The 12,033-nt window shown below is 39.3% G+C and overlaps 1 protein-coding gene across 1 annotated transcript; it reads right to left on the reverse strand.

The window, feature by feature from the left end:
• Window positions 1-9,533: 9,533 nt before the first annotated feature.
• On the reverse strand, window positions 9,534-10,721 carry LOC149588076 (uncharacterized). Its single transcript, XM_089863190.1, has one exon. It carries the CDS (start codon window positions 10,719-10,721, stop codon window positions 9,534-9,536), a length of 1,188 nt encoding a protein of 395 aa, XP_089719316.1.
• Window positions 10,722-12,033: the final 1,312 nt, after the last annotated feature.

The following is a 12,033-nucleotide window of genomic DNA, read 5'->3' on the forward strand; positions in this document are numbered from 1 at the left end:
AACGTGCAGTCACGGCGAAATAAGTAAACTCTCGGAATTAAAATCTATAAATAATCATAATAAAAATCAAACGCAAATATTCAATATGATTAAACAAGCGTGTTCGGATCCGGGTAACGCGCCGACTATAGTCGAAGCATTCGCGGCGACTCCGATATTTTCCATTCTTTACGAATACATGAAAAAAAAGGAACCCTCGTTCGATTTTAATCAAAGTTTAGCTTACGATTGTTAAACGAGCGCTCGCGCGCGCGTGATTTGGAAAAAAAAACGAAAAAATAATAATAATAATTTCAAAAACAATAAAAAATGGGAAATAAAAATTTTAATGAAAAGAAAAACGATATAATTTTTTTTTTTGGTTGTTTTCTTTTACACGGTATTCGGTTGATCGATACGTTCTAAAACGTTTTCGAAACAGGATAAAGGAATATTTTGTAACAAATTGGCGATAAATTCCGAATTGTAAATAAAGTATTTTTCGTTATTCGGATGATGCACGACGCAATATTCGTTCAATGGCGACCAAAAATCTCGATCGTAGTCCAAATTTTCCAATAAAGGTTTCGCGTTTTCGACGGTCATTAATTTTTTCACGATATACGCGAATCGTTTTTTAGCGTCCGATATGGAGTAAACGTTTTTGAATTCGTAATTGTTGTAATTTTTGCGAATATCTTGCAATAAACGTTTTTTATGTTGACTTTCGCTGTTAATCCAATAGCCGATTAATCTCGTTCTAAACATTAAATCCGCGAAATAACCCACGTAATGATCGCTCAAATTCGTGTTAGATTTACCGTCTATCGGTACGGATACCGCGTTGAGCGTAAAATAAAATAACAACGCCCCTATCAAGTCGTTATTTTTATTGTAAACTCGATCCGGGCGAAATAACAAAGAATCCGTCAGACGATCCATGTAATAATGAAATCTATTCAAATCGGTATCGTTGCGAGCTCGTCGCGCCGCTAAGCGATCTTTTTCGGTCAATTCCGAGTAAAACTTTTTTCCTTTCCAAGCGCAAGTTTTCGCCGAAATTAATCTCGTCGTGCGTTTATCGTTAACGTACTGTCGAATAGTGTCGAAAGATACGCCGACCATCGAAACGTCAACGTGATTCTCGTCCAATTGTAACTTTTCCTCTATCAGCGATAATTTATCGATTAAATTTATTATATCGATTGTAGAATTATCCGAGTATATTTTTAATAATAATTTGGTAAAATATTTATTGATATCGTAGCCGCGATTTAATTCGGGGTTTTCTATTTCCGAGACTTTACGCGTTAATTCCGATAAAATTCCGTAATGAACGACTTTTAAATTCCATAGACTCGTACTTTCTCGTTTATCGTCGACGTTTACGCACAGCGTCGGAAGGGAAACCACCACGCCGTCGACGATCGAATCGACGTTTTCCGGACGCGCCGTACCCCCTTCGTCGCCGATATTTAAATTTTGCAAACTTTTTCGGTAATCGGCGGTATCGATATCGGGAAAAGCTAATTGAAGCGGCGATAACGACGACGACGATGACGACGAGATTGAATATTCGACATCCATATTTTCGATTTCCATTTTTTTTCCTTCTTTTTTTTCCGCTTTTATCTATTCGTTTCGCGATAATTCTTTTATTATTTTTATTTTTTAATTTCTTTTTTCCTTTTTTTTTTTCGGGAAGGGGGAGACGCGTAACGAAAGGAACAAATAAAAAAAACAAAACCATAAAAAAAAACGAAACGAAACAAAATATAAAGAGATTAGTCTATAATAAGCGTATTTATTTAATTTTTTTTTTGGGGGGGGGGTGAGTTTTTTTTTATACATTTACTTTTTCGTCAATACGTCACCAAATTAAAAGTATTACCGAATACGAACATTAAATATTTATCGTAACCGATTACCCTATTATTAGTTTTTGTCACGTTTAAAGCGAATTTGTTCATAAAATTTTCGACTAATAACATAATATCGGGATCGTCTTCCGAAGAAACTACCGACGTTAAGTTATTCGTTTCGGAATTGGTGTTCCAGACGAAAGCGCTTAGCAAACACTCGCTATACACTCGAATTACGACGCTTTCGCCTCGAAAAGCGAAATAACCTTCCCGATGATTGGTTTTGACGAAATTGGACGGCATTATCAATACTAAAGGCGCGTGTTTTTCGGGTAAAATCACTCCGTAAATTTTTCCCGTAAAAGGCGCGTACGCCAAATTGGTAACGTTTTCGTGTCTTTTTTGAACGTATCGATATTCCGCCAATTCCGTAATCGTATCGATAGTTTCGATTCCGTCTAACAATGGCGCGTAAAAATTCGCGTTCCTCGGAGGATAAACGTAATTTTCTCCGCGCGCGACGTTTAGAGGGTAAGAACGCAGCGGGCCTATACCGTAATGTTTATCGATTATGCTTAAAAACGTTTCGTTCAATCGGACGTCGCTGTAAACGTACAATCTGTATTTGATATTTTCTTCTTTTTTAATAAGCGTAACGTTAACGACGGGCGAAACGCCGTCCGGTACTCCCGTAATGCCGACCGTTTCGTACGTTAAAGAATCCAGCGTAAATTCACGAATTTTATTTTTAATTTCGGTAAAATAATTTCGCGCGTAATGAAACGGTTTTTGAGCGAAATTATTCGAAAAATAAAGATACATTTTTTTTATTTTTCACGGACGATATTTTTTTTTTTCAATTCACGCGAGCGCGCCTCTTCTTCCCCACCACTCTCTTTTTTTTCTAAATCAACCGTCGTCGTCGTCGTCGTCGTCGTCGTCGTCGTTACTTTGCTATATATATAACGGGTTGTTTTGAGAATTTTTTATTTTCGCGTCTCTTTTTATCACTATCAATACCGCTATTTCCTTCGGAAGGAAAATAAAAGAAAGACGAGTAGACGAAAGAAAAAAAAGAAAAGAAAAATAAAAGCGGATTTAACAACAAAAAAAAACAACGATATATATAAAAAAAATGTCAATTTCTACGAATTCTCTTCTCGACGATTCGAGTAAGTCTTTATTTTTAGAAGATAATACCGTTAAAAAAATCGCGCTAGTCGAACGTCGTCCGAAATTAATCGATTTATTTTATAAACCTTACGTTAAACGCGATAAATATTCCGATAAGTTTCGATCTAATTGTTTATCCGTCAACGTCGTTAGTTCGAATTTATTCCGCGACTATACTAATTGCGAGAATTTTTTTTCGCGAATCGAAAATTTCGATCGATCGCGCGTTATTTTCGTGGACGGAGTTAACGGTATAGGCAAAAGCACTTTAATTCGAAATTTACGCAATCGAAAATGTTTGAAAATCAATCGCGCGGAACCGTCTATCACGGAAAATAACGAACACAATAAGAACGTCGCGAAACAATTGCAATATTTTTTGTTCGAAGCCGCTTGTTCGTACGATTTTTCGAATAACGACGGCGGAATCGTCTGGGATAGATCGCCCTTGTCTAATTTAATTTTTTCTTTAACTCACTATTTGATGGCGTACGGCGTACGAGGAAATTCCTCGCTCGATTACGATTTAGCCATGTTTTTTTGCGATCAATACGCTACCGAAACTAATTTGAAAAGCGTTTTGGCTTTCGCTCGAACGGAATACGAAAATAAAGAAATCGTTATGCTATTCTCCACGAATTTGGATTTAATCGTCGAAAATATGGTTAAACGCGACGAACGTAACGATATTTCCAACGTCGCTTTTTATCAATATCAAATCGCTCAAACTTACGCGTATATATATTTCGCTCGATCCGCTCGAGTTCCTTGGTTGGATTTGGGACTCGTTCCGAACGAAAAATTATCGAACGTTCGCGAACGTTTAGTATCGAAATTGAGTTTTATAAATCGCGACGAAAACGTCGACGGAATATCTTTAATCTTACCGAGACACGATCCGTATTCGGCGCGTAATTTGAATGCGGAAGGGTCTTTAATTTTCGAAAAATGTAACAAATAAATGTTTTGGGTTGTTTCTTTTTTTTTCTTCTTCTTTTTTTTTTCTCGATGCGTTTTTTTTTGTATGTTTCTTTTCCCTTTTTTTTCCCCGTTTTTTTTTTGGTCTCTTTTGAGAATATTTTTTTTTGTAACTTATTTAAAGATTTAACAACGTGGCTAGCCGATTTGGACGAGCCCCAACAAATATTCGTTTATCAAATCGCTTTCGGTTCGACGGGATTCGTCGTTGTCGACGACGACGACGATAACGGGGAAAATTCGATTACGTGGTTTTGCGTGGAGAACGCGAAACAAATTGGCGAATATACGTTAAGACATTCTCTGGCGTTATTCGCTCGAAATGTCGAGAAAATATTCGATAAAAAAAGCGAAATCGGTTACGAAGTTATTAAAAATCCCGAAACTCCGGAAAAATTCGTAACGATTAGCGTCGAAGAGCGAAAATTATCTAAAAGCGACGTGGGCGTAACGATATTGATGTTAAATTACGGAAAGTATTATTCGCGAAAAATTTATCATTTGTACGCGTATCATTTTAGCGAAATCGACGAATTCGAGCTATTCGAAACTTTCAAATCGCTTAAACGCGCGAAACGTAAAACTTACGAGTACCCGCGAGATTTGATAATTTCGCGCGATTACGGGATCGAGAAATTATGGGCCGATCGAGCGTCGTCGGCGTCGGCGTCGACGACTTGCTTAACGTTCGATAATTTTATGTTAATTTGCTCGCGCCTAAAATACGTTCCGGCGAACGAGTTCGTGGAAAATCTCAAATTCTATCACGTTAGAATCGCGCAATCTTTTTATCTTTTAACCAATTCCGAAAGCGAGTCGAAAATTTTGAAAGAAACGAAAGAATTGAGACGAAAAAATTTGCCTCACGAATTTAAAAAATATCCCGCGTTGCGTTACGACGACGAAAACGTTCGTAAATTGACCAACGAACCGTTATGCTTTCGCCACTATATAACGGATAAGAACCCGTTTAATATACTAACTTATCCCGCGCGAGACGAAATAATTTATTGGTTTTGCGTTCCGCCCAATTCGTTTTGGTTCGCGTACAAAGACGGTCGAGTCGCCTTTTCCAAATACGCGACTAATTTCGTTTACGATTTAACGCTTAAATGTTTCGCGAACGTAAAAGGTCGAACCGTCGGCGGATTCGTCAGCGACGAAACTATAAATTGCGTTAGCGTCGATTTATTCGAAAACGAAATTTTTCAAAACGCGAACGAGCGCGGCGATAAATTCGAATACTGGGGATTAACGCGATCGTTGTTTTTGCAATATAAATTGCGATGCCCGTTCGAGTCGTTTTTCACGATAAAAGCGAATAATAATAAATTGGAAAAACTCGTCAAAACCGAAGCTTTGAAAAAATCGAAAAATACGTACGTTTTAAAATCTCATAATTTATCGATATACAAATTAAAAATGTGAAAAAAAAAATTTCTTTCTATTCATTAATAAATTCGAATTTTTTTTTCCGCTTAAAATACTTTTTTTTTTGTTTTATTGTTTTTTTTTCATTATAAATATCGAAAGTCGTTGTAGTTTTTTTTTATTTCTTCCTCGTATTAAATTCGCGATGAGTGTTTTACAATTTAAAAAATTAAGCGCAAACGCTATCGTTCCTACGAAATCAACCCAAAATTCGGCCGGATGGGATCTGTACAGGTACGATACGCGCGATATTTAAAAATAAATATATATTTTAAAAAAAAAACTAACGCAAATTCTCTTTTCGCCTTACAGTCCCGAACGTTACGATATACCTCCGAAAACTACCGTTATCGTAAATACCGATTTATCTTTCGTTTTTCCTTTAGGATGTTACGGACGTCTAGGTAAGATACCGAAAAAAAAAATTTTAATAATCTGTTTTTTTTTATTCGGGTTTTCTCTATTTTAAATCGAGTTTGGTTTTTTTTTTCTTTTTGACAATTTCTCTCTCTCTCTCTCTCTCTCTCTCTCTCTCTCTCTCTCTCTCTCTCTCTCTCTCACACTCTTTCTTTTCGTATCAATCTTTTTCATGAAAAAAAAAGTAGCCGATAAATCGAAAGTCGTTTACGAAAAAAAATTACGAGTCCAAGGTTAGATAAAATTCGATAAAAACGTAAGAAGGTAAAACAAAAACTGTTATCGATTTACAAATATTTTTATTTTTGAATAAAAAAAAACAGGCGGAGTTATTGATCCGGATTTTAGAGGAAACGTGGCGGTTTTAATGTACAATTACGACGAAAAATCTATCGTCGTCGAACGAAATACGCCGATCGCTCAATTAATATGCGAACGTTACGAACCCGCGGAATTACGACAAATTAACGTAAATATATATAATCGCTTTTTTTTTCGACTAATAATAATAGGACGATTATTCGAACGTTAGTTTATTTTTTTTTTATTTGTTTGTTTGTCGTAGACGCTAGACGCGACGAAACGAGGCGATAAGGGTGTCAAGCGTAAAAACGAAGATTTTCGAAAATTGGCGATATTTAATAGCATGATTAAAAAAATTAAAAGCGAAGAAATAAATTTACTGTGTAACGAAAAACTTTCATTCGATTAAAAAACGCAAAGCACAAAAAAAACGACAAATTTTGTTTTTTACGGATCGTAATTTTTATTTGGTCTTTTTTTTTTCATTTGTCATTTTTTTCGCGATCTTTCGCGTCTTCGTCGTCGTCGTCGTCGTCGTCGTTTTAAATCAAACGGCGTACTTGTACGCCAAAAAACTAGCCAATTGCCAGTCGTTTAAGGCGCAATCTCCGTTTAAAATTAATTCGGATAATCGATCGTCGGAAAAAATTATATCGGGACTTTTTAAAATTTGACTAGCGTTTATTTCGTCCCGCCGCGGCGAATCGCGTAAATTATCCGTAGGCTGAATAACCGAAACCGCGAACGTCGACAATTCGTCCGTCAACGAGGAATCGACGTATTTTCGCGTTATCGCGCTCGTATCGTCGTTATTATTATATTTGGAATCGTTCGAACCGAATTTCGGTTCTAATTTTCTTCTGTAAGCGTCGTAACGATTGAGCGGGTTTTCTCGCATAGCTATCGTGATAAAAACGAATTTTTCCGCGTCGGTAGTTAACGAATCGAATACCTTTTTGTACAAATATTCCGGAACGAATAATTCGGCGCACGCGAAACTCGTCGTTAAATCGTTATACCCCGAATTCGCCGTATCTCGCACTAGCGCGACGTATTTAGCTACTTCCGATCGAATTTCGCCGCCGCCGCCGCCTTTTAATTTCGCGGTAGTATCGGGAAGCGATAACGTTTTCCGCGAACAATTTAAAGAGACCCAAGATAATACGTTTTCCGTATTCGGCAAAGTCACGCATTGTCCGCCCACGAAAATTTTCGAACCCGAAAGTTTTTTCAAAGTTAACAGAGCGATTCCTTGCGCGGATAAACATTCGGCGTTGAGAGCGACGCTCAATATTTCCGGGACGTCGAATTTCTTGCAAATATCTATTATAGAACTTTCTATATCGTTCTTATCGCATAAATTCGATATTTCGGAACAAATTGAATCGATTTTTTTAGCTTCGGGAAGGGCGACGTAGCGGAATCGTTTAGTTTTCGGATCGAAAATGTGAGATTTGTAAAAGGGAAAAACCGTAAAAACCGACGAATATTCGTCCGGTATTTCGACGTCGTACGCGGCGGCGGGATCGAGAGTTTCTCGAAACGAAATGGCGGCTAGTTTCTCTTTCCGTACGTTTAAGGAAGACTTGATTACGGAATTTAATCGCGTCAATTTATTTAACGAACGAACGTCGTATTTCGGCACGTATTCGACGGGTATCTCGAGTCCGTTGATCGACAAAACGTCGCTGTAAAAAGACGAAACGATTAAATTTTCTCTCGTTTCCTCGTCGAACGCTTCGCGAACGAATTCCAAAAACGCGATAAATTTTACGCGCCAATCGTCGAGGTACGCTATATCTTTTAAAGAGTAACGTTTGATTTCGTCGCCGCCGCCGACGCCGGAAGCGCCGCAACCGCCTTCGCTCTCTCCTCCTCCTCCTCCTTCTTCCGATTTCAGAGCGTTGAGAGCGTGCAACAAATTGAAATAAACGTAATCGCCGAAAGGCAAATCTTCGTAATAGGGATACGAGACTTTGTTGCGGAACGCCAAAGTTTCGAATTCGTACAAATTGGCTTTCGTATTTTGAATCACTCGCAATATCGGGTAATCTCGATTTGTTTCGATCGAAAAATAGTCTTCGTCACGACAACGACGACATTGTTTCAAAGAGGAATTTTCCAAAGCCACGATCGGTTTAGGCGTTGGATAAAACCATTTATCGCCGATTTCTCTACTCGACGATTCGCGTAATTCGATAATTTTCGAACGTATTTCGGAAACGTTGACTTTTTTTTCGTCGTCGTCGTCGTCGTCGTCGTCGTGGTCGTCGTTCGATTCGACTAAAGATATGATAGAGGACAAATTTTTATAAACGATAGTACGATCTTCGGGCGTTACGCGATCGCACAATAAATTAAATATAGCGGCGATTTTTAATTCGAAATCGTTATAAAGCGATACGTTTCTTTTGAATACTCGAAAACAAGCGTTTCGGCGTTCGATTTGAATTCTCGATAATATCGAATTGGCCTTTTTAAACATTTTTATTTTTTTTTCGTCGTCGTCGTTTCTTCCTCTTTTTTTTCCCTCGCAAATTTTTGTTCCCCCTGCCCCCTTTTTTCCTTTACTTTTAATCTAATTATATTAGATTCTATTATCTATCTAATTATATTAGATATAAAAAATATATATATTTTTATTTTCCGGACGCGCGCGCGCTCTTCAAATTAAAAAAAAAAAATACAAAACAAAAATGAATAACGCGTACGAAACCGACGCCATAGCGCGACAATCGTCCGTGCGCGAATCGATCGTCGAATTTTGTCGCGTTACTCGAAGGAATCCCAAAATACCGGAAATCGTCGATTTTTTGAAAATTTTCGAACAATCGCGTTTGTTGAACGCTTTGCGAGAAAATTATAATTCGACCGAAGTCTACCAATGCGTAGCGTGCCTCTTGGATAAATTTACGGGAATAAATTCCAAAATTTTTATTCCGAGATATTTGGCCGTTTGCGGCGCTACGTTAACTTTTACGTCGGCGAATTATTTGGACGCTTGCGGATCGAATAGCTCGATTAAAGTGTCGATTTCCATGCCCAACGTCGATAACAATACGTCTATGACGAATATAGCCGCCGAACAATTGACGCGCGATCTCAGAAACAAAACGATAAACGATACCGACATTTATATTTACCGTAACGATTCGAAAAATGTTCCGGAAACCGTTAATTTGCGTATCGACGACGCTTTCGTGGAATCGTTGATTAGAACGCAAAACGAATACAAATTCGTTACGGACGAAGCGGCTCGACGAAACGGCTACAAAATTGACAATTATTTGCAAATAACGGATAGTTCGCAATAATAAAAATAAAATTTATTTTCATTTTGGTTTGTTTTTTTTTTGGTATATTCCTTATTATCGCGCGTTTAAGCGGGATTTAAGAAACTTTTACGTTGGTCGAGCAATCGTATTGCGAATATTCCGGATTTTCTACGCCTTCGTCCAATTTTTCGGTCAAAGTTAATCGAGCGAAAGACGCGAAACTTCCTCGACGCGTAAATTGCTCCGAAGGACAAGGGGGGAATTTTCCCACGTGACTGATTGGCGAAAATAGGGTGAAACAATCGTAGGGCGTCGTTAGAGTTTTTAAATATTTAGGACCGTTCTCGACGGAGTACGAAACTTCGGAACATTGCGATCTCGAATTATCGGGATAGCTTAAACTCACTCGAGTTTTTTTTCTATCCCCGCAATCGCAACGAAAATCGGTTCCGGATGCGTTAAATACCGTCCGAACGTCCGGCGAAGCTCTGTAAATTTTACGAGCGCAATAGTTTTCGATGGGCGCGAATCTCTCGGTCGGATGTTCTTGGTAATAATTTCCGCGCGCGTCTTCGCCCCGAAAACGACAAACGTAGCGAAATTTTCCGTTTTTTAATCGTTCGTTTTCGTCGAGTATCGCGTCCGACGTCAGAGGGTTAACGGGCGAATTATATTTCGCGTCCCACAGTACGTTCTTAGGATCGCGTATCGTCGAATTGTTGCACGCGACAATATCGTTACCCAACGGCCCGCCGAACAGTCTCGGGTGTTTCGTTCGGCACGCGACGGAATTTATCGTCATCATGGCTATCGTCGTTTTCGGATTACATTCGGGTCTGGGTCCCAAGAGGCAATGATATCCTCGTCGCAACGATTTATCGTTGTAAACGATATCGTCCGAATCGTCGACGCGAAGAACTTTCGCCGCCGAATTTAAGCAAATTCTGACGCAATCCGAATCGTTTCGCGATTCAAAGGCCGCGAATACGGGACCGAACGCGCAATTATCGGCTTTTTCCACCTCCGGATTCGCGGCGTCGAATTTTAATCGGGGAATATTATTCACGCCGGAACCGTTTAACAGAGAAGCTAGGGGCCCGTCGTACAATTTTTGAGCCGTTATTTGGTACTGTTCCGATAGGGCGGCGCCGTCGAATCGGTAATAAAATAAAACGAAAGATATTATAGCTATTAAAATTAGGCCCAACGCGACGAAAATATATTTGCGCGAGATGGAAAAAAACAAAGACGACAAAGTCGACGACGACGACGGCGGCGAAAACGAACGCGAATTCGAAGCCATGTTTAGACGAGCGATTTTGCTCGATCAATGTCGAAAAAATTCGCTCATCAATGACAACTTTATATTGAAAGATTTGGATACGGATACTTTGCAAAAACTATTAAATTGTCAATCCGGTTTCACGTTGGCTAATATTCCTATATTGTTAAGTAAATTGGCGATAAAGATGGTATTGCATCTAGCCGTTAAACGCTTCCCGAAAATGGGCGAATACGTCAACCCCGATAAAATCAAAGTGACGGTCGAAGCCGACGAATCGGCTTATTTGAGAACGCGCGTTACCAAATACGAACCGAATATAATTTTGTTGGTGATCAAAAACGTTTTAATTTCTAGCATGTCGCTGTCTTTGGATAATTTGCAAGATTTATTGAGCAACGTCGATCTTTCGGGCGGGGAAAATAAAATAAAAAAAAATACTACAACTACGACCGCCGTTACCGCCGCCGCTTCTTCTTCTTCTTCTTCTTTTTCATCCAAAACCGCTATTTTAAACGAGGAAAAAATTATTTTCAAGGAACGCGTGTCCGAAAAGCCGATCGCTCAGCCACCGCCCCTTTTCGATCAAGCGTTCTTGGAATCGCCTCGCGCGAAACGAAAATACGACTCGGAAAATCGAATCGAAGAACCGTTTTCGAAAAAAATTAAAAATTCCAACGAATCGACGACGACGACGACGACGACGACGACGTCGGCCAACGCGATCGATCGACCTCGCGAAATCGTTCCGCCGTCTAGAATCGAGGAGAAAATTGCTCGAGTTTCGCGTTCCGTATCGACGGGCGAAAAAATTTCGAACCGAGACGACGAAGAAGAAAAAGAAAACGACGAAATAGATGAACGAGAAAAAGAAGAACAAGAAAATGAAGAAAAAGAAATAGGTAAAACGAATAGGAACGAATATTTCGAATTAGGTTTTCGAGAAATTACGAACGACGAGGGAAACGAAAAAAATTTCGAACGTTCGATTATCGACGACGACGACGACGACGAAGACGATGTCGACGACGACGTACGCGCCGCACGAGTTACGGCCACCAACGACGACGACGACGACGACGACAAAGTCGAAGAAAAAGAGAAAGACGAAAAAATTTCGAATTTTTCGACGATCGAGGAGGAGGATGACGACGGCGGCGACGAACGCGGTGACAAATTGACCGAACGAGCTACGATCGCTGCCGACGACGGCGACGGCGACGACAATGACGAGATTGAGGAGGAAAAAGAAAAAAATACGAATCGTTCTATTATCGACGACGACGACGACGACGACGACGAAAACGACGAGGATGAGGAGGAAAAAGAAAAA

This window comes from Phalangium opilio, unplaced genomic scaffold (assembly GCF_054372755.1).
Source record: "Phalangium opilio isolate 3A_F unplaced genomic scaffold, DU_Popi_V2 ptg000689l_1, whole genome shotgun sequence".
In the NCBI taxonomy this organism is placed as follows: Eukaryota; Metazoa; Arthropoda; class Arachnida; order Opiliones; family Phalangiidae; genus Phalangium; species Phalangium opilio.